This window comes from Leucopleurus acutus (genome assembly GCF_964270905.1).
Source record: "Leucopleurus acutus genome assembly, chromosome: 3".
In the NCBI taxonomy this organism is placed as follows: domain Eukaryota; kingdom Metazoa; phylum Chordata; class Mammalia; order Artiodactyla; family Delphinidae; genus Leucopleurus; species Leucopleurus acutus.
This window is the reverse complement of record NC_139145.1, coordinates 48,450,596-48,474,155: the sequence shown is the minus strand read 5'-3', so window position 1 is coordinate 48,474,155 and position 23,560 is coordinate 48,450,596. Positions and strand designations below refer to the sequence as shown.

The 23,560-nt window shown below is 43.0% G+C and overlaps 2 protein-coding genes across 4 annotated transcripts in view; one reads left to right on the top strand and one right to left on the bottom strand.

The window, feature by feature from the left end:
* Positions 1-9,386, top strand: part of G3BP1 (G3BP stress granule assembly factor 1) — a 42,778-nt gene extending 33,392 nt beyond the window's left edge. The window contains exons 13-14 of one of the 2 annotated variants that reach the window (XR_014326066.1): positions 7,664-7,801; positions 9,068-9,386. Coding sequence is in view for 1 of the 2 variants with exons in the window: in XM_082835217.1 (XP_082691343.1) it covers positions 7,664-7,692 (29 nt within the window). In the remaining variant the exon portion in view is untranslated. Of the gene's footprint in view, positions 1-7,663; positions 8,090-9,067 lie in introns of those variants that run through there. The other variant, XM_082835217.1, reaches the window with a different exon arrangement.
* Positions 9,387-18,353: 8,967 nt separating this feature from the next.
* The window catches only part of GLRA1 (glycine receptor alpha 1), a gene marked incomplete at both ends in the record, with an annotated part of 81,977 nt that continues 76,770 nt past the window's right edge, over positions 18,354-23,560 (bottom strand). Inside the window, one exon of one of the 2 annotated variants that reach the window (XM_082835218.1) lies at positions 18,354-18,668. In XM_082835218.1, the coding sequence (XP_082691344.1) occupies positions 18,354-18,668 (315 nt within the window). The remainder of the gene's footprint in view (positions 18,669-23,560) is intronic. The other variant, XM_082835219.1, reaches the window with a different exon arrangement.

Sequence of the window (23,560 nt, the reverse complement as noted above, 5' to 3'; positions counted from 1 at the left end):
AGAGTGAAAATAAAATAGATTAGGGCAAGATTTTCTGTAGACAGCATCAACTCATCACATTCAACATAATTTTTCATCTGTAGGAATGGCCCAACATGCAGTTCTTTACTGAGTTTAATTCACCCATGAATATTTTAGCTAGGTAAGACTAGTTTGGTTCAGTGAGTCTCTTTTAAGATCTGTTGAAAATAAATAGATCTTGGTTGTACAAAAATAATTTTGTTTGCTTTTGTGCTGAGGTTGGGCTTTACTTGTGTCTCCTGTGTTCTCAACTTTTTGAGCTGTTGCTGTGGAGCGGTGAAATGGATAATGCAAAAATACTTATTTGGCTTTGGATGAGTAGGTTACTACCACAGTGTTAGTTGAATTGCACTTTAGTTTTAGGTTAGACAACTAAATTTTCACAACTATAACCCTGTGGGTTAGGTGCGATTTCTCCCAAAGTAATAGATGAAGAAATGACATCAGAGGCCTCAAAGTCATCCATGTAGCTTAGGAGCAGATTGGCTTCCAAAACTCTTGCTTTTTCTCTAAAACCATAATGCCTACCTATTTATATTTGAATGACATTAGGGGCATAGGGCATGAAATAACTACAGTATAGAGACTTGAGTCTGCAAACATTCGGATCAAGGTTAGCATTACTGTTCTCCATTTCCTTTAGGGTAAAGTAGATGCATAAACATTGATTTTGTAGGGCTTTGCAGACTGTATGGTAACACAGTAATATTGAGTTACAAGATTATTTTCTCATCTGGTTTGATAATACATTTGATACAATTTAATCTAGATATGGAAGTAATATTTTTATCAGCATCATACAGATGAGTTTATAACAGTTGTGTTTTGCTTATAACTGCCATCCTCTGATGCTTTTCTTCATCCCTTTTATATTTGAAAACCTTTGTTTTCAAATATACAAAACCTTTGTAGAGTTGAATTTAGTGGAAAACGTGGCACTTTATAGAAAACAATTTGTTCGAATCCATATGAAAATTTCTTTCTATGAGGTTTAAATTTGTAGACCATTGTTCATGTTGTGGCTTATTTTAAGTAAATGATTGCATTTGTCAAATCTACTGATCTAAAAATATCTTTTATATTAAAGTTTTATTTTTGTGCTACTTGAAAGAATCTCTGCAGGAACTGCATACAAATTAGATAATTGTTGAAGTTTCAGTTTAGCAATTTTGAACCTTGTAAAAGAAGCAAGTTCAGCATTTATTTGAAATTGGGGTTCTAGCTAACTGCCTAATATAATATACCACAGATGGGCAGTGGACAGTTAGAGGTACTTTCGCAAATGTTTTAGAAACCTTAAAGAGTGTGTTAGCAACTTAGCAATGTCTTATGTGGGATGGGGTTGTAGGTTAAAGTTGCTCATCAAGTAATGGCCATATTGTACTAGATAATTAAACAAGGATTTGTGGTTTTAAGGTAGTAATACCTTTTAGAATTTGTTTACTTTAATATCGAGGTTCTGGGGACCATAGATAGGCTTGTGAACTCTTGCTAGACTGAATTAAAGAAGAAATGGTGGCACGTGTGAGATAAAACTTTTATTTTCATTCTTTTTAGTAGGTATGTATCTAACTTAGGATGATGCTGAAATTAGACTGCTTTGCTCATGCTCTCATGAAGCAGTCTTTCATAATGGCCTGAGTGAGTTGAGTGAGAAGTTGATTAAAGGTGGCCTACAGCCCTTAACCAGTTTTGCTTATGATTATGCTTATGTATTGGCTTAGAATCAAAGTTGTTTTCCTTTTTTTTTTTTAAATTTATTTTTGGCTGTGTTGGGTCTTTCTTGCTGCGGGCGGGCTTTCTCTAGTTGCGGCGAGCAGGGGCTGCTCTTCGTTGCGGTGCGCGGACTTCTCATTGCGGTGGCTTCTCTTGTTGCGGAGCACAGGCTCTATGCATGCGGGCTTCAGTAGTTCCGGCGCACGGGATTCAGCAGTTGTGCCTCACGGGCTCAAGAGCGCAGGCTCAGTAGTTGTGGCTCACGGGCTTAGTTGCTCCGCGACATGTGGGATCTTCCTGGACCAGGGCTCGAACCCCTGTCCCCTGCATTGGCAGGCAGATTCTTAACCACTGCGCCACCAGGGAAGCCTCTGTCTTTGATTGCATGACTTTTGAAGTCGACCTCTCTTCCAGTTTCCACTTGAACCTGGTAGCTTTTTCTAGTTCCCAGTGAGAGGAAAATAAAATAGTATTAGAAATCATTTCTCCTCTTACTTCCATAAACCATGTGACCTGAATAGTTACAGAAATCCATATGTGTTTATTACTTCGAAATATGTCCAGTGTCACAGATTCCTAAGGGACTCGTATCCAATGTGTTTTTGTTTTTTAAAAAAGTAAGCAATGCTTACCAAAAATTCACTGTTGAATTACTTTAGCAGGTATTTATTTTTCGGAAACCCATTTATGGGAAGTTTGCCTGTATTATTGGTTGTAGTTAGAGGGATGGTTGTATCATTTAATATGTATATAAACAGTTTTAACTACTGCTATATTAACCACTTTGGTTACTGATAATCTCCCTAAGCTTTGTTGTCACCTGTTTGACTTTGGGTTTGGTTTAAATTCTTAAATGTTTTTATGAGGAGCGTATGTACCCTGATTTGGGCCTTTTAAATGAAGACATAAGGATGTAGGAAAGAAGAAGGGACTTCGTTTCTTTAAAGATTCAGTGTACACTCTAGATTATGCAGAACACATGATGTTAAAAATAAATTCGTATAGGTAGATGTTGGTTTTGAAGAAGAGTGGGGTGGGCATGGAACTTAGCTGATGGAATAGGAATCATTTACGGTTTATATAAAAGAAAAAAGTCATAATTTTAAGTGAGAAACATCAGAATAGTTCCATAAAGTTTTTCTTCCCATACTGATGGTTACCACAAGAAACAGGAGACTCCTCTAATTCTTAGAATATTAGTGCTGGAAAGGACTAAGGTGATTTGTATAACCCCTTAAGTTTTCAAAAGATAGATGGCCCAGATTACTAGTACAGAGTTTCAAGTCAGCTTAAAGCACATTCGGGAATTGCCAGTCCTGCCCTATGTTCGCTCTGTAAGCCAGAGCTGTTAAAGGGTAGCATGTGGGGAGAAAAGGGAAGGAGCCACATTTTATATGCTTACTCCGTTGCTTCATTAGCTCCATTTTCATACCCAAGTTTTCTGTTTTCTTAGAACTGTTTTAATGCCCAATTCTACCAGGGCCTGTTGTCAGTAAGGACATTAACTGTGTTCCCCTCAGGGATGGGTTTACTACTAGCTGTCAGAAAGCTATTGGGTATCCTAATGTGTTAATAGCTGAAACTCAGCTGTAATTTTCTCCTAAATCCTTCAGCATTTTGCATTCTGTACATTGTGGTGCTTTTTCCACCTTGTATTGTTATAACTGTAAGCTCCTAAGGGGCAGCAATTTGGTCTTAGGCATGTACCCTGTTCAGTGCCTGGCAGCACCGTGTTTGAATCAGGGTCCTAATCTTCCTTTCCACTGATTTTCCCTGTACTTCGTGAAAGGATGCTCCAGCCATGCTGAACTACTTAACGGTTCCTCTGACAAGCCAGGTATGGCTGATTCCGTGGCTTCAAGTGCCTTCACTTCCCTGAAGATAGACTTGCATCTGCATTCTCCTCACCACCCCCATCTCTCCCAAATCTCTTACCATCAAAGCCATTTTTTTCAAGGCCTAGTTTGAGCTTTTTTTTTTTCCTCCCCTAAGAGAAAAGATGTCTTACGAGAGGGTAACCCCCTTTTAGGAGTTGATTTGTGCAGAATTTGAAGTGAGGAACAAATTTATTCTCATCTACTTTCCTTACACATTGTCCCTCCTGTTTGAAATTCTGTCCCAACCTTCACTTTAAAATGTGCTCCTAGAATACTTTATACCTTTCTCTTAGCTAATAACTTACCCCTTCAACCTAGAATTAGAACAGACCTACCTTATGAGACCATAATCTCCTGGAGGACAAGGACTTGAGGATTAATCTCTTTATTCCTCCTTCCTCCTGGAGGTACATGAAAGCATCCGTAAATGATGATTCACTCAATTAATAAATTAATGTATTTCTGTTTTCTTTCTCACAAGGGAGGCATGCCTAGAGACCAGACTTAATTCAGTAAATTATAGGCCCTGTGCATTTCATAGTGGAGGGGATTGTTGGGAAATTTTGAGGGGTGGGCAGAGGAGGGAGGAAGTCACTGGTCATTTTGAAGTACTTCCATCCCCGGTCTGGGCCCTTAGCTATTTCTTTCTGATTGTGCGCAGTATATCCTGGGCACTTTGTGTTTATGCACAAGAATTGTATGCGCCAAATTTCAATTCCCAAACCTACTCTGTTCTCAGTTTGTCATCACCCATGCCATAAGTCTAAGTCACCTTAGACTTACGTCTTAGTCACCTTAGACTCAGTCTTAGTCATCTGCTTCTTGTTTCCTTACTTGCTCCAGTGTCCAGCTAAGTCCTGTCAGTTCTACCTCAGCAGTCTTTCACATCTTCCTCCTCACTTAGATAATTTCAGTGGCCTCTCAGCTTCCTTGACCTCTTCTTATTCCCAGCCTACTTTCTACGTGATATTAGATACATCTTACTGAAACCTAGCTCTGACCATGTATCCCATGTATGTGTTCTATCCTCCCTACTAGACTGTAAGCTCCTTATGGGCAGGATCTGTGTCTGAGTCATCTTTGTATCTCCCATAGCACCTATCAATAAATATATCTTGAATGAACAGCGTAAAGCCTTGTCTTAAGTGAAATGATGTTTTCCAGATGATATGTAGGTTCCTCTCGGGTAATGGGGAGATTTCAAAAGTTCTCCTAATATAAAGTCGGTTAACTAGTAACAACTGTGAGTTAACCACAGGGAAAATTTCAGAAAAACTTTAATTTTTTTTCCATTGGAATCAGCATGGATATGTGTATATGGATGGTTCAATAAATATATTTTTATATACATGTATCACAGAAATTTTACATTCCATCTTCAAACTGCAGAAATAGATTTTTTTTAACAAGCCAAAAAATAACTGCCATAACATTTATGACTTCATGCAAAAAATGGGGAAGAATCAGGGACAAAGGGGAATTAATTGGTTGTTCAAGGTGAAGAGTCCAGTGAGAAGTAGAAAGGTACAGTAGGAAGCGATTGCTTAACATGCTGCTTAAGGTGGTAGCCAAACAAATCCTTAACTGCAGCATTAAGGCCATACCAAGTGTATACACATATACAAAGAAATTTCCATAGAAAAGGCATACTGTCACATTTTCTTCCAGGAGAGGATGAGGAGCTTTGTGACTAATCCTCACCCAATTTTCCAGGCCAGTTAATTGTTTAAGATGTCCCCAGGTTACTTAGAAATGTCTTCTACTTTGGCCAACTGTCAGTTACTGCTCTGTGGGCTTGTGACTTTCGTAGTCTCTTACAGGGAAGTATGAATCATCTTGAACCTCTTCCATCATGGGTGATCAAGCACTTCGTAGCTTAACTAACACTGCCCAGCCCAGCATAGTTTTTACATCTCGCCAAAGTATTGTAATTCGCATTTGTCTTAGCTGTAACAGACTGCGTAGCCAATGATGGCATTGTGACCTGAAGAACTAAACAGTGCCTTTCTGTTCTTTGGGGTTAAGGTAACTTTTTGAATAGTTAAAGTGTAATGAACCGGAGTGTGAGGTTTCAGGTAACGACCCCTGGAGTTGTTGAAAGTTAATAATCAACTTCTATCCCCACTGTGTCACACATTTAAGTTGGCAGCTACCTTTTTGGAAAAAAGGAAATGTAAAATCACTTGCAGAAATATCGTAAGATGGGATTTGCTCTTCTGCCTAAACATCAAGTCAGGCAACTTTTAAGACAAAGGGCATATTTTTTGTGCAAATATCAAATGGGTGAAATAGGGAGAACATGGGCAAGTCCTTTGGAGATGACTTCCAGTTATGCAGAAGTCATTTGCTTTGGCAAGGTTGGGGGGCAACTCTTGAGACTGGCCCATTTTAGTGGATGAATTGTCCAAAAACAAAAAAAAATTAAATCTAAGATAAATTATGTAAATAAAATACAGTGACTGACTTTGAGCCTTTATTTGATGATGTTACCACTCATTTTGGAGTGTTTTAGATCAGACTAACACTGCTTTTTCATTAGTGTTGTCTTAGCTGTGAATTGGATATCAAGTAGTCATGTTCGTCCCCAATTCTTTATGGGCCAGTTTCCAAGTAGGGCCCAGGGTATTCACAACAACTGTGGCTGCAAGGTAATTCGTCTCCTCCCGTGGGTTCCCTGGGTCAGTCAAGTTTGAGAATGAGGTCTCTGGAAATGGCTTGTTCTGGGAGAGGACCAAATAATGTGGGACTTGGGAGCACTTTAGTATGTTTTGAACACTTAGAAAGTGAGCAGTCAGTATCCTTTCCAACTGCGTTTCACCCAAACTGACACTAGTTATTTACATTGCAGTAATTTGCATGGGTTCTAGATACAGCACTTCTGGACTGATCCAGACAATGAGACATGTGGATCCCCTTTGGCAACCTTGCTGAGAGGCTTAAAAGCATTAAGAGTTTTGTCTTGGACACTTTGTAGTTCATGTTGTGCACCTCAAGGCTAATTACAGCAGGGAAGATGTGTATTGTGTCGTTTTTCAAACTTACTTGGAGGCTGCTGAGGTCCTTGGTATGTTTGTCTTGAAAGTAGAACTTGGCTATTTAACTTGCTTTAAAAAAAATTTTTTTTTTTTTTTGAGAAAGTTGTACTTTTGTTTAATATGCGCAAGAATCACATTGGGTAGGTATTTAATCTGTGTCCAGTATACTAAGTAGCAAGACACACCCCTTTGGGATTTAATTCACTCATCTCATTTTAACTGTTGTTTATGCTGAAAATATTATAATGGATCACGTATTGGAAGGTTGAACCATTAAAATGTGAAATAGTCTGAATTTTAAATGCTCTGAAATGCATTGTGGGAATGTCCAATTTTTTTGTCTCTTGCATACTATTCTGGCTAAATGGCATGTTGAGCGTGGTACACCTTTAAATGTGGTAGAAATATATATCTAACATGGAAAAAACAGTTTAGCAAATTGATTATTTGATATATAAGCACCACTTCTAAAAAAGATGTGGGGCAATCTTTCATCTATTACTAGGATAGGTAATACTAACCTTCTCTTTCCCAAAAATATTCTTTCTAAAGAAAGGCAAATCATTCTGAAAGAAATTATTCTTTTTACATACTTCCACAAGCAGTGACTTATTAAAAACCAGTTGTGTTTTGTCTGTTTTTTTTTTTTTTCTATTCATATTTGACTTTTTCACGCTCCATACCCTTTTTACTTTATAGTCATGATTTCGTCCTTTGAATAGATGCTCTTTGGGTTGGGAGAATCATTTTAGTTACAGCTGAAAATAAAAAGGACATGCTAGATTATTCTTTTCTTCTAGGTCATCTCTGTTTAATATTTCAGATCAACAAAATGTAATAGTACTAGGATCACAATCTCTTCATTGCAAATAGCTACACTGTACTAAGAATTGCCTTGGTTTGAGATTTGACAAAAGAAGAAACTCTAGAAGTAACTTTTTTCAGAATCACTGTAGAATAGTGAGCTGAATGTAGAACCATGACTCTACTGTACCTTTATTGTCCCCTTTCTAGTGCCTACCTACCACAAACTAAATGCATAATACTTGGCTTGAATTGATGATGTCCTAGAAGATGTGAATTTCTAGTGGGTATTAACTATATCTGCTGCTGAGATGAAGGGAAAGGCAAGTTCCCTGCAACAAAGTACAGGTAAATTTGAATTAGGCTGGAAGTATCAGTTAATGGAGAGAGGGGATTGGATGAACTGCTTTGCAAACCATGAGGGAATATCCTATTGGTCTGTCTTTGAGAACTGACATACTCAATAGAGTCCTGACCCTTTATTCTACATTTAAGGTTGTCCTGATGCATTCCAAGTCTGTCTTTCCGAACATGCCTACCGTTCATTAGACTTCAGCCGCATGGATAGTCACTGTGCCTTATATTGTGCCTCTTGTTATTTACCTCCATATTTTTTACTCATGTTCCTTCTGCTGGAATACTCGTACCATCCGTCAAAATCTCACATGTTTTTTAATCTTGCTACTGCTCAAATGGCTCTTAAGCCGTGAAACATATCATGTTTTATTTTCTGCATGGTCCGTGGTACCCTCCTTTGTCACATATTTCCTGCATTTCACATTAGTAAGTATTACCAAGTATTGGTAAGTACCAAGTATTTTGGTACTTCTTAGTAAGTACCAAGCTGCTTACTTACTAGTAGGTACCAAGTATTTTGGTACTTCTATTAGCCCCTCCTGTGATGTAGGAAAAGAAGGTCTGCTTTATTCTGATGCCCTGCTTTCATTGTACACTGTCTTGCCACAGTAGATTTAATAAAGAGCAGGTAGGTGGAGACAGGCAGGTGCAGGGAGGTTAAAAACACAAAGCTGATAGAAAACCTGCACAGAATATGTACATTCTAGCCCTGGCTATGACACTTTCTTTTGAAACCTCCTCCTTGAGCTTTCAGCTCAAACCTTGAAGGGTTAAGCTGCTTTCTCTAGGCTGGGACATTTTGAAAAATCATCCAAAGGCAAGTACTTAACAGTTGCCAGGAGACCCGCTGAACCTGACTTGTGGTCGCTAAACAGGGTCCATTCAGAGCGCCACTTTGCTCACCAGCATCCAGAGCTGCACAGAAGGAGCGGCCCTGGTCCTCAGAGCGGTCGCCAAGACCTTTCTGGTGTCACTGCTGGTAGCTGATGGTTCTGTTAGGCCAGACGCCAAACTTGATGCAGCTGAAGTGTCATGGATGAGGCCAAAAGGGACTTCGGCAATGTAGTAAGAAGAAGCCTACCCCCATGAACTGGTCTGGCTAGATTATACACATCAAGTTACCTAGGCGATTGTTAAGTCAGGAACAAAAGGACTTGGAGACAAGCAGTAGCTTATTAATATATATTTTTTGAGTGTGTGGGGGAGGGTTACGTCCACATATTTACCTATGATTTTATTTTCCCACTTAATTTCCAGAGCCTGGATAGGAGCCAAGAGCTGTTAGAAGGCCCTCCTTTATTGGAACATTGGTCAGGCTGCCACTTGTAATACTCTTGTTTCAGTGGTACCTCATATAAACAGTTGCTCCGTCTTTACCTCCGCAGCTGCTTGGGGGAAGTGGTTACCTTGTGTTTAACACTTTCAAAGGTGGGTGAGACTACAGTTACATAAATCTAAAAAGTAAACTGCTGTGGAAAATAGGTTTTTGTTTAGAGTCTGAGCTCAGATGTCCCATCCTCCAAGAGACCTGTCCTGAATTCTTTCTCTGCCTCATCTGTTACGAGATCTTCTCTTGAATTAGTTATTCATATCCATATCACATCTCACTTCACTAAATATAAGTTCTGTAGTTAGGGATGGTGCTTATCTTTGGTTCCTATGCCTTGTATTGTTTGTAGTAGGTTCTTAGTTGAGTGACTCTTTTAGAGGGATTCTAGACTTAGGAAAGACTTTCAGAAAAGTTCTAGTCCTTACCCAGGAGTCCAGCCAAATCCAAGCCATTCCAGGACACAGTGACCTCTCATGCAAGACTACAGACAAGGTGTTCTCGTGGTCCTCCAAATGCCATTTATTCCCATTCTGCCCTGTTGGTTTACTCATTTTGCTCTCTTCCACAATTCCTTTAGCCAGAAAATGCCCCCATATCAATTCCAAATCCTTCATGTACCAAAAACTGGATTAGTAGGCTCTCAACCTTTTAAGGTGGACTGATTTATATTCATTGTTCATTACCAAGTTCTGAGAAGAGGAAGGCCAAGGATTGTCTTGGTTGGTTCTTGATCTAGAAGATGTTTGATTTCCAGTCTAGTACAAGATAGTATGCCTTGGCACATAACAGGTTACAGGAGGTTAAATTTATGTGTATTGGGATGTACCTAGGCAAAAAGAACCATGTGCTTTATCAGTTAGAAGATACATTTGAGTTAAACTAATGTCTCTTCAATATACTGCTTTTTAATGTAAACTAGACTAAATTATTTTAATGTAAACTACCACATCAATTACTTGATTTTATACTCAACAATTTGGGAAGATAAGAGCTTTTTACAGGCAGGTGACTAAGGTCACAGAGAGTGAAGTAATTTGTTGAAGTCAAAAACAGATGAGGTCAACATGTCATGCCTGTTCCAGTGATGTGAAACTTCCGCAAGGCTGTGACTTGGGCTAGTAACATAAGCTTTCTGAGCTGCCGTTTCCTGATCTATAAAAGGAGAAATAGGATTAGGGCCATTGTGGGAATTATATAATTTATAAGTTATATAATTTAAAGAGACTGACATACAGTAGGTGCTCAACAATATTATTGCGATATTCAAGGTTTGCTCATATTCTCTTAATGGTCTACGTATGAGTGACCACTATTCACAGAGCTTAATATGGTGCTTCTATTTAGCTGGTACTCATGGTATCCATGGGAAAAAGGGATGCAGGTGCTTGGTAAGTGGAATCGGTTCTAGAATTTAGGTCTCAGTGTGTGTTCAGGCTCTGAGGCAAGTGTGGTGTAATTCGCCAGTGAGAATCCTTGGGGCTAGTCATGCAGTGTCACTGAATCAGCTGCTCTGCAGGGCGGGTGGATTTAGCCCTTTGGGAGCCAGCCTCAATTCTGAAAGAAAGATTTCTGGTGACCTCTTCTGGCAAACAGGAAGAAGTGATAAGGAGCTTCAGAGAGATTGAGATAATGGAAATGCTCTATGGTTTACATCAAGGGGGTGGAGTTAGCATTCATTATGTCATTTTATCGAGACAGTGGGTCTGTGATGTGAACATTATCCCCAAATATATAAAGAAACTGAGGGCTGGAGAGGTGATGGTTTTGCTCAAGATCACTTGCCTACTTGCGTTTCAGCCTTCTAACTTGAAGCTCGTGGCTTTTCCAGTGCACCAGGAAAATCACAAGTGGGTTTAGAGAGGAAAGCTGAGAGGAGAAAAGGGAGAGTGGGATCACCTTAGAGTCTGGGGATGTCTTTATGTTTTTTCTGCAACTATAAGGCAACTGGAGAAGTGGCCTTTAAAAAAAACAACAAAAACTTTACAGCTGGGAAAACTCGTCAGGCTCAACTAATTCAGTACTTCTGTTTTACAGATAGGAAAACTGAGGGGAAAATAGGAAAGAATTTTACAGTGACTCTCTATATTAACTACCCAGACTATACAACTACCATTTCACTGTATTTGTTTTATCACACATCTATCCATTCTAGAGGTCTTTTTAAATATCCCTGGGTTGAATCTTTCAGGGGCAAAGAAGGAAGTGGCTATATGGTGACGGGGAGCAGGGGTAGGAAACGGTTTCCTAATGGAAACATTATGGTTTCTATTTTATTATCTTATGCGAAATCTATTAATTTATTTTTAACTTTGGAACCCGAAAAAAGTTCAATCTGCAATATTCTCATTAATTTCAGGGCCAGATGAAGGGAGAGTGAAGATCATTTGTCATAATGTCACCCTATAAATATTTTGAAGAGATTCTGTTGCTATAAACCATAAACACATCCCTGTTGGGAAAGACAGGAGCAGTGTTTTCTGATTATAAGGAGTGTTTGTTGGAGCTACAGGCGTGTGGAAGCAATTTCAGGAACATCGCTGTGAGGGTGAGGTTTGTTTGGGGGTGGGGGGCGATTGGAGAGGGCTGGCTCAACTCCAGCCATACTTGCTATAATATTTTTTCTCTTTCTTAGTATAACCTAGTTAGTGGTACGAATTTCGATGAACCTCCCCAGTGGTCTGGAGCAGTCCCTTTTTTTTCTGCCTGTAACTGCAACTAGAGTAATAGAGACAGAAGAAAATATTCCTAAGTCTTGCTGGAATTTTCTTGTTATGATTAAACGGTGTGTGGGGGACAGGCTGGGAGGGGACTTGGAGTCATTGCAGTTATTTCCCCAGGGATATTTCATAAGTTCTGCTCTGATGCGTTTCTCTTTGATCCTTCCAGAGTCTCTGGCAGAGAGAATTCAGACAACTGCCATAGGAAATGGGGTACAGTCTTCACAGGACATATATGCTAAAATACAGAGTGGAATGTTGTCCTGATGTTGGATGGGATTCTCAGGTGAGAAGCTAGTTTATCAGTACTGTGAAATAACTAGACTTTCACTGCCGGAAAAGTAAGATTGTAATCTCCTTGAGGACCAAGACCCTCTTCTTTCTTAATTTCTCCCTACCTGCCTTCTGGGCAGGCCTGGGATGGGGTTCCAAGCCTGACACTGAAATGCGGAAACAGTGAAACCTTTTACAACACACAGTATGCTCTTTTCTTCAACCCATCAAAGTATCCAGAATTTGGCTGTGATAAATCTCCTTCAACTCCCTCTTTTTACAGGGGGGTGATTGGGCCAAGGAAGGTGGAGTAGCTTACCCATGTTTCCATGATGAGCCTGAGGTAGCGCCAGAACGAGGACCCACTTCCCATTGACCTCTGTCTACTTCAGGAGGCAGGTGTGTTTAAATAGAACACTGGGTTTTGAAGTTGCATAAGAAAACAGTTGAATCTGAAGAAAGGCAGGCCTAAAACAAGGCAATGAGGGGAATTGGGAAGCAGGGCAATTGCGGGAATGGAAGACCCAATCTTGCTTGGAATTTGTATGTCGCCAGCGAGTGTCTTTCATCCCCATTATTAGTTAGTTGGTTAATTAGCTGGTGTTGGTCTACAGCTGGTTAATGGCCTTACATAGAATATAATTTTCATCACTGGGCTCTCTGAAGGGGTATATTTTTGGCTTGCCATTCTCTATAGTCTGACTTTTCGACCCAGTGTTCCAGTGGAAATTTTCCAGAACATTGAAATTTCAAAATGCAAGAGGAAGAATAGAAATCACAGCCTTAAAACAAATGAGACAGGAGCTACTAGTCCATTCTAGTCCCCATCCCAGCATCCCATTCTCCACCCCCTCAGAAGTACATCAGCGTATCTGGCAGAGCTGGGTTTCACAAAACAAGATGCACAGCTTGACGAAACAGGGATGCTGATGGAGGCAGTGAGAGGAGGCAGCGGTGGGGTGGAGAGCGAAGAGGGAGAAGGAGTGGTCTGGACGCTAGCTGAAGAAGCCTTAATGATCCTAAAAATTATTGGGCAATAATTGCTACCTTGGAACTCACTTTGCTGTTCCAAAGAATGATAAAGCACCTTAATTATTGCTTTAAATAACCACACAGCTCCATCAAAACAGCATGAAATAGCACCCACGTATGAGCAAACTTATCTACTGCCATTGCTGTTAACAGCCTGAGAAATCCTTAAGGAAACAACAGGATAATAACTTGGTGGAGTCATCATCTAGTCTGGGCCCTCAAGATTCTAGGTTACTCAGGCCTGGGAGAGGTGCTGGCACGTTGCCCTCGTTCTCCTTGACATTCTGAGATCTTTAACTGGGACAGTCAGAAAGAAGTCATTACTTTCATTCTCTTAACCATTGGGCTGCGGTGGGGAGGGCAGTGTTTAGGGATTTTTTTAAAAGTTCCTCATTACGACAGGAATTTCAGCCTAACCACGGAGGTTCTTCCTATCCATTGGGATTTCAGGATACTCTGAGACCAAAGCGTTTGCAACATATGCTTTGCCTCACGGTGCTACAAGTAGTTAAGAGCAGCCCAGCTCAATCAAAACACAGCGTGTCTTTTACTCCTTACTTGGTCAGGATAAGCTCCTGTTTCTGGCTTCCTAGAACTGCAGGAAAATAGGAGGGTTCTTCATTTAAATTTCAGGAGTTGGTTTCTGAGAGAAGGGACTTAGTGGAAGAAAAAACAGCTAAATTATATTTTAGCTTTTCCCTGCCAGAGAATTTTTGGTCTGTTCCCTGTTTGGTCTGTTTCTCAGCAGATCTTACCAGCCCCTCAGAGTGCAAACCTTTCGGTCAACCTGAGAACCATAGCTCACAGAGGAAAACCTCATCTTGCCTGCCTCTTCAGAGTTAGGGTAGAGGGCAGCCTTCTGAATGTGCAGAAGGTGCTCGTTGAATAAATCTGATAGCTTCCCAAGTGGTATTCATCATCCCTGGGCTGGGCTTCCAGCCAGACTAGGGAATATCTGCACATCTCAGATCTCCACCCCAGTCCTAAAGCTGATGCAGATTGTACCTGCTGCTTGCCAGCTTCTTCTCCTAAGGAGACACTTACTGCAGACATGATAACTTCCTTCAGTTTTGGTGTGTTGCAATTAACTAAGGAATCTAATTTTCACAAGACTGTTATCAGCGATGGTACCAGCTTAGCTGGGGCACCAATCTACTCTGCAATCAATATCGAGCCTCACAAAACACCATCTCATCTCTTTTTAATGACGTTCATAAAAGCACATACTTTCAAAGAAAGGAACCATCTCCCATCATATGTATTTTCTCCCCAGTATGAAAAAAGTAGCCTATGAAAAATATTGGTGAACTTCTTAGAGGGGTACATTTCTTATTTATTGACAGCTTAGAAGAAGAAATAATTCAGATCAAATGACCTTTTGTCTTTGTAGACAAACTAAAAATAGAGTTAAGTTCAAGGTATCTCTCTCACATATACACACACACATTTTTTGTTGTCTTCATGCCTGTCCTTGGTCACTCCCTGTAGCGTTAGTCAAGAATGGACTCTTGAATATTTGAAAGGACCAGAGGATGGCAGAGCCGAGCCATTTATTTTGGCTGCTCTTGAAAAATGAGACATGTTGTAAACTAATAGATAAGAAGTTATTGGTATTATTATCTGCTTAATCGCTTTCTCCTAAATTTGGCTCCTAGGAGTTTGGGAGGTGGGTGAAATCACCCATTCGTCTCTGCCAGTATCCAGTTCTTCCTTCATGCAGAAATAAATACTGGTCTATATACATAAGGGTTTGAAAACCAGTAAACCACTCATTATACCTAAATTAGTTTTCTCTGTACTGTAGCCCTTGGCATCTGTAGTCCCAAGGCATGATGTCCTCTGTGCACAAACTGAAGAGGAAATTAAGGAAGTATTGCCCTTTTTGTTAAAGCCAACTAAAAAGATATTGGGCTTAAATTACCTAGTTTGATTTTCTGTAATGATGAAATCCATGTAACTAGTTGCTAAATCCTTACTACATTACACATTAATGATAACGTGTTCTCCTTGAGCATATGCTCCATTCCTCATTCCTGATGGGATTTTTGGCATTATAATGATTGGTGTTCTTTCCCCACATTTGTTCACCTTTGATAAAGTGGAGCGAAAGGAAAAACAAATCTGCAGATTGTCCAAAGAAAGGCAACAAGAATTGTGTGTGTCCATATATGTGTGCATATGTATATTCATAGCCACCCGGAGAGTTCAGAAATCAAAGTGACCTTAAACTTTCTGTTGTGTGAATTTCCTATAGACCAGTTCAAGCACATAGAGCAGTCGGTGCCAGGAGGGAGGTGGAAATCACCTGTATCACTCTCCCCATTATGTATTTAGAGAAACCAGAGCTTAGTGGTTTACCCGAGGCCACCCAGCACATTAGTGGCAGGACTAAAATTCACATTCTTCTTTTCACTGCTATCATGCATCCGCTCACATTTACTTTCTATGAGAGATGCTGTGTTTGGAATAGTCTGAGAGAAGATCCCCTCTGTGTCTCAGAGAGATGATTCTGTTGTCTGTTGGGTACTATCAGCTAGACCTGGCAGCACCCAGTGGGCACAGAGGTTCATTATTGTGGCAGAAGTTCAAGGATCCAGCAGAGGTTGGGCAAATGGCCCAGTGATTTCTCTGTCTTGAGGAGATTCCAGACACCTCATACAAGGAGTACGGTGTGATTTTGCAGTTTGAATGGAGGAAAAATGTCTTAGAACAATTGGTACTGTCTTTAGTTCCTGATGGTGGCCTAGCGCATTTGTTGCCTGATTCACCTAGACTTCAGACATTCTGAATTTAGTCTAATAATGAGTAAAGTAGAGAGAATGGGTTCTTTAATTTTTTTAAATTAAAAAATGATTTGCCCCCTAAATTGAAAAAAGTGCTAGTGAAAGGGGATGTTAGCCTTTCCAGAGACCCATGCACCACTTGAGAATTGAGGGTTTTTTCCCCTCTGCCTTAAATAAAGTGAATATAGTGCTCATGAAAGGTGCTAATAGCAGTTCAAAGGCTGATATTTTAGTCTTGAACTGGTAGTATTTGTTCAAGTCCCTCTATTTAACTTTTCCTCCTTCAGACACATGTTAGTGGTGGGGAAAAGGATGGTCTTACATGAGAGACTCCTACTCACTTGGCTCCCATTCCTCAATGCTTCTTAGAAAAAGGATTCCGGGTTCCCTCCCACATCCTCCACGGCTAGAATACAGTTGAGTTTTCTGGTCTACACAGGCCAAGAGAAGGGAAGGCAATGATTGGTTAACCTTGGAACTTGGATGTAAACAGCTTTTTCATTAAAGCCACAAAGCCAAATCCATTTTCGGCTGCATAGTGCATTTTCTTTACCTCAGTCACCTCTGGATCTTGTCTTAACCTGCTTCTTCGGGCTTCTGTGGGCATTAGTTATGGGCATAGGGAATGGGAGAAACTTCCCCTGGGGAAGGTGCTTTTGGGAGGAGTTAGGTTCCCAGTGTCTCATCTCTGTCCTGCCCTAAGTTGGGGATACTCTAAAGGCACAAGTGAACCCCAAGCCTCAGGACGACTGACTGTCAGCTGTGTCTCACCAGCTACCTACCACTTCGTTCCACTAAAGTGTAAAGAAAGAAATGTAACCCCAGTATTCTGGTCACGGGCCATAGCAGGGAGGATGCCACAAGCCACAGTGCAGTCGTTTCAGGTGCAGTGGTGTTGACAGAGGGTGGGCCAGAGGCTGCTGGACAGAGCTCCCCTCTCATTCATCTGTGAACATCTGTGTCCTTGAGCGGGCTCCCCCACTCCCCGCAGTTCACTTCGCAGGCTCTCTCCTTTTCCCCCAGAACTATCCCACGATATCCCTAGCTATCTGGATAGTTCTGGCACTTCAGAGTTAGAAGGAGAGAGAAACGTTTGTCTAACGTTCTTAAATGTTAAAGCCCAACAAAGCACCAAAAAGGAAAACAAAAAAGAGACTTATAAAAATATAATGGGGTCTTCCCCCCCAAGCTTCCCCCATTCTTTGTGGTATATGAAATGTCAGAATATAATGAACAGACTTTATAAACATTACTCTCTTTCCACCCGTATACACACATCTAAGTGGCAGCAGCCTCACTGCTACCCTTTCACCTCGCAAAACTTCACTCTGTAGAACCACGATATAACGCATCTGTTTCATCCTTTGGACCCCACCTTCCCAAACATACACCCACTTGCAATTCCAGAGACTCTCCCCAAAAATAGACATCTGAAAAAAGTGCATCTGTTTATATTCAGTCTATCTGCATATTATTTCTTGAGATTATTACCTTTTTTTTTTTAACCATAAAAAAGATTGCATATTAGCAATATGATGAGAAAAACCACAGCGGCCATTTCTGGGTGGTGGTGGAGGGTAAGTGGGGTGGGTGGTGAAGCACAGAAGCGTGAGGGCTCAGAGAGGGGCAGCTCAGAGAGGTCCTCAGCCTGGAGACGTGAGGATGGATTCTCAATCTTCGGGCCTCGGAAATGTCCCATCTCTTTAGTCACACCCTTCTCTTCTCTCCACTTTTCCCCATTTCCACTACCCATGCCTGGGCCGCACGACCCTCTTGAAGCAGAGGCAGAATGGCTTTTTGGCATGAGTCCGCCTGGGCCAGTTTGAAGACAGGCATGGCGTTTGGAGGGGTGTGATGTGGGACACACACCAGAGCAAGCTTATTTGTGACTCTTCCCACTCTGGGAAAAATTGTCCATCACTTCTGTGACTTTAAAAATTTAAGCAGTTACTAGGCTGATAGGTTAAGAAACAAATCTTTTGTTCTTGTGGTTTTGGATTAATATTAAGCATGAATATATATCCTATATTGTATTGCTTCCCTTCTGCTCTGGGGCAGACTGCACGCTCCTTCCAAACAGGAAAACCGCACAGCCCACAGACTCAAATTTTTGAAAGCTGTTTTCTCCCACTCCCCCCGACCCACCCCAAACCCTCCCCTTCCTCCCTGGCCCCTCAGTTCCTGTATTAGAAAAGCCCCTCCCTCCCCGCTCCCACCAGCCACCCAAGGTTAAATAGATAGTGCCACATTCTAAGAGTCATGCATCGCCGCATTTGGGATTGCACACATTGCAGAGAAGGAGACGGTTGTGTGTGCGCCCCCTCCCTCCCGTCCCCTCCTTTTCGGCCCTCAGATTCCTGCGGTCTTCCCACTCTGCCCTCTCCCAGCCTCCCCCCATCCCAGACCCGTCACTGGTTGTGGACATCCTCCCTGCGGACGATCTTGTAGATGATCCAGTAGAACATGTTGAAGATGAGGAAGGCCATGGGGAAGCCTATGCGGGAGATTTTGTCAATCTTCTTGGCCCTCTGGATGAAGAGTTTTCGCATCTCCTCCGGGGACTTAGATGGCGCAGGAGGTGGGTTGGTGGTGGTGGTGTTGTTGGCACCCTTGACCGAGATGCCATCCTTGGCCTGAAGGCAGGCCGGGCCCATCCCATAGGCAGAGAAGTTGAAGCGGCCCTCTCCGGCCTCATCCTCCTGAAACAGATTCAACATGGGGCTCTACTTAAAATAAGACAGGGGCTGGGCACCCTCCCTGCAAGGCACTCCCCTGGGGGGCCAGGCCATGCCCATCTGGTTCTCCCTGCCTCCATTCCAGGCTCCTGAAGGCTCTTTGGCTGGCTGGGGAGTTATGCCTTATAGAGGGGCGCCACTCACATACCAAAACAGATGCAAACCAGGGGATAGGAGTGCAGCGTGGAGTCTGGAGACCTGTGTTCAGGTCTCTGCTTCATCATTTGCTGGCTGTGTGACCTTACACAAGTCACTTCCTTGGAAGACTTCCTTCCATGACTCTCAAAGAGTTTTTTAATTTCATTTTTTCCTTTAAGTGGGGATAAGATTCACTCCACTACTTCAAGGTGTTTTTCGACCATCAGAGGTTATAGATGAGCGGATACTCTGAACGCTGTTTTGTTAGAAATCCAGGGGACAGTTTGGAGAGATCCCCTGCTTTGCCTCTGTTGCCTCCTTGCCCTCTCCCACCCACTCCATTCCCCAGTAATGTCTTCTGTGCGTAGGTTGGGGGAGGGAGTGAACGGCCCAGGAGGGAGCAAGGGCTGTGAGCCTCACCTCCACTCACAAGCCAGGGCACCACAGCTGCTGCTTTCCTTCATGTTCCTGTATCCCTGGCAGGTGTGACCTCAGACATACCTCTGGATTTTTATCACGTTATCATTCAAGCCCTTCATCATTTGGCTCCAACTTACCTTTGCAGCTTCCCCCCTCCCCCACCCTATGCTCTGCACCCCTGCCTGTTGTGTTGCATGTTCCCCCCTCCCTGCCTCATGCTCACTACCCAAATGTCTGCTCCCCTGACCCTCCTCGCTTTTTCTGTTCCTCATCTGGATCGTGGAGACACTCTTGTCTGCTCTCATCATGCCTGGCTTTGTGGTCCTTCCTTGTGAGCTCTGAGGCACGCTGAGAGTCTCAGCTGGGCTGCTGATTCAGTGTGTGGCTCTGGGGGGTTTATGGGCTCACTCTGCCATCCTGGAGAGCGAGAGCTCTTCGGGTAGCCTCCCTGTCTTCTGCTTGTTCCTGTGAGGGGCAGGGCCAGCAGAGAGCAGGAAATGGAGCCCAGGGGCCCCAGTGCCTGTCCAGCTCTGCGCCTGCCACTCCATCCTGAGTCCCCATCTGGGCTTGTTGTGATGACGTCTAGCCTAGTTTCCCTCCTGCCTCCCATCTCCCCCCCCCCGCCCCCTCCAACCCATCTGGGTTGTTATGACATAAATCTTATTGGTCGTCTTTTGCTTAGAACTTTTTAATAGGCTGCCACTGACTTGAGGATAATTAAAACTTTTACATGGTGACAAGGCCTTAGATGACTTGGGCAGTGCTGTCTGCGTATCTCCGTCTGGCATTCTGTGCTCCAGCCACCCTGTGATATTTCCATCTCTTGGAAAGTGCTGCACTCCTCTTTCACTCTGGCCTCTGGGAAGGTGGGTCTCTCTGCTGGAGCGTTCTCCCAGCCCCACCCCTGCTTCCATCTCCTTCTCTTTCCCTGAACTAATTCCTACTCAGAGGCCTTCCCTGAGCCCAAGGATAGGCTAGGTGTCCCTGCTGTGTGCTCCATAAACTCCCTCTACGCCCCTCCCTCTTTTTCCTTTTTTGTATTTTAAAGCCCTTATCACATTGTCTTCCTTGATTAATGTCTGTCTCTTCCATTGTAGTCAGAGGCAAAGTCTGTCATGAATCTGTTTCCTGGGCAGAAGTTCAAAACTCTGCCAATGTTTGTTGACTAAACGTTTACTTGTATATCCTCTCCAATCCCAGCTTCCCCACCTCCCAACCTTTTTTTAAAATTTAAATGCGGTTGTATTCCTAGCGCCAGGAGGATTTTTTTTTTTAATTGGAGCATAGTTGCTTTACAATGTTGTGTTAGTTTCTGCTGTACAGCAAAGTGAATCAGCTACACATATGCATATATCCCCTCTTTTTTGGATTTCCTTCCCATTCAGGTCACCACAGAGCATAGAGTAGAGTTCCCTGTACTGTACAGTAGGTTCTCATTAGTTATCTATTTTATGCACAGTAGTGTGTATATGTCAATCCCAATCTCCCAATTCATCCCACTCCCAACCTTACCCCCTTGGTATCCATACGTTTGCTAGCACCAGGAGGATTTGACACATATGATGAATGCTCAAGAAATCTTTTGCAAATGACTGAATCTGGTCCAACACCCATGTTGCGCAAGTGAGGGAAAGAAGATGGGCTCCAGTGCCTGGCAGATCGGTGCTCAACCAATACTTGTCTATGGGGACGACAACTAGAGGGTTTGTGCCAGAGCCGAGGAGAGGAGTTGGGGGAGGCTGGCCAAGTCACTGGACCCTGTGCCTGGAAGTGGGCTGGCTCCGACTCTGTTGCTTATCAGTATAAATAGCCCCCCCCCCCACCCCGCTGTGGTGGGGTGGGTGGGAGTGGGTGCTTGAAAATGTTTTCTCGCTGGGCTCCAGGTATGCAGGGAGTGGCCCAAGTTAACTCTCTGTATAGCTTTGGAAAATTATTCTCTGCCTTCTTCATCTATTAAGCATGAGAGGGGATGGGATGGGGGTGTGGAGGCCTCATCTGGTGAGAAGATGATCAATTTCACATTGTATCCAGGAGAAAGGAAATTCCCTAGAAATGACTGGACCAAAGCTTGCTATTCCTATTTGAGCCAGCAGATGGCAGGAAATGAATGCCCAACTGCACCTGGGGCTGCGTGGGGCTGGAGCAGGGGAAATCTGATAGTTACTCTAGAGCCCGGGGAGGTTGGTAGTGTGCCTGCCCAGTCGGGCTCACAGAGGTTTCCTAATAATCTGAGTAATGAGGCTGGCCAGGAAATTCGAGGACCAGATGCTTTCTGCCCAGCAAATGAGGTAACATGGGAAGATAGAGGGAGATGAGGAGCCTGGCCAAGATCACAGGGTCCGAGAAACTCGGGCATATAAGCGAGTTCCTCTTCACTCCCATCTGGGGCTTAAAACCGCCCTAGGGCTCTGCGGTCCCAGCTTGTACACTGCCAGTGTACAGGCCGCATCCAGAGGGCCTTACTCCAAGGAACCTCTTCTTTATGGTGAGCCCGATTCTGTGTCCTTGTAGTTTCTGACATTTGTGCCAAGTTGAGAGCCCATGGGCACAAGGAAGGTCACCCTAATTCAGATGCACACCAGGGGCCAGGCAGGAGGAGTGCGTGATGAAGTGAGCCTGGGGCTGTGGAATGCATTCCCTACCTACAGGCATTTGCAGTGCGCCTGTACCACGTGGGATGTGAACCCAGCGGGACCAGAGGCTGCAATGTGTTGAGTGAAACTAGAAGTGTGACTTTTGAATGCTGGCACTTTCTTCCAGACTTTTAAGACACTGCTTAAAAAGGTAAAGATATTTGCATGGCAAATTTGACCTTCTAGCTACTAGTTTGTGACCTCTGCCTTGGGATAAATCTAAGTTTCTATTTAAGGTCTAATAAATGCAGGACTATTTTTATCTGCTTCAGGATGGAAACACTGATGAACAGATAAGCAGCAGCTGGTGGTATATGGTCAGTGTTTTGAGAATAGCCATGGGTCTTGGAAGGCCGCCTTGCCTTTGCCATCAGTGGCTCCATGAGCCTGGTAACTTGCCCCTCCTCTTTGTTGTCACCTCACAGGAGGAGTGGACCGGATGCTCTCTTGAGAGCGCTTCCAGCACAAGCGTGCTGTGAGAGAATGAGGAAGGAACCGAGCAGAGGAATCTGATCAAATCTGAATAGTGGCCTTATGCACACTTTACCTGGCCAGAGGTAAAACAAAACTTTTGTTTTCCTCTAGTGTATAAAACTGGTAGGCGTTTGGCAAGGGTGAAGGCAGCCTTTGGAAGTACTGTAGGCCCTGCATATTACATATCTGCAAGGAGCTTCATTCACATTTGCGTCTCTGTAAACGCTGCCTCCTGGAGTTGTGCAGGGCACAGTCTGGTGGACTGGTGCCAGTCACATATTTTGGACATAGTCTTCCCAAATAACTGTCTCTGCAACACATTTTTGAACTTCTTTTAGCAGAGGGAAATGCAGAAAACGCTAGCCTATGGGGGAGAAAGGGAAAATAAAAAGTAAATCCCAGAGATAGTTGTGTTTGGTCAGTTCCTTGTTTGGACCATGTTAAGAGTCAGAGGCTAGGTGTCTGGTGGACAGTAATGGAAGGACTAAAACTAGGGTCTTTCAAGAAGTCCTGTCTGGCTCGCTGCACCCAAGATGGTTTCCTCTTCCAGCGCAGGTTATATCCTAACTCCCATGGGCATCTTCTGTCTCGGAACGTCTGCCTGCCACCTGCGGTTAACTGCTAGAAGTTAATTGAATCAGATTGCTGATGTTTAAGAAACATACTGAGGGAAATCTGTGCCTATGGAATCATTTTAATCCCTGGCACTTGTGTGGCAGGAACAAAACTTAAAGCTACTTTGGCATCTGATTTCATCTTCACCACAGTCCCCCATTATACCCACTTAGTCCATTTTACGGATGGAGAAGCTGGGCCCCAAAAGAGGCTAGCTGAAAATCACGTACCAAAGAGGCAGAGTCCTTTGTCACAGCACCTTGTAACTCGGTAGATAGCTATTTTCTGTAGGTCAACCTAAAGCAGCTAGGGCCTTGGTGTGTGGCAGGTATGTGGTGTGTGGCCTGTATGAGCCCGGAGTGTATGAGCCCCTGGTTGTCCTTATCCATTGCTGGAAACACTTCCAAGTAACCTCTCTGACTGGCAGGTCTCCTCTTTTTTCATTAGGTTTTTTTTATCCCTTTGTCCATTTGTTCAACAAATGCCTATTGCGTGTTCACTATCTATCAGGCCTTGTGTTACGCACCAGGGATGTAGCACTGAGCAAGAGGAGACAGGGTCTCTGCCCTGAGGGAGCTTATCATTCAGTGGACGATGCGC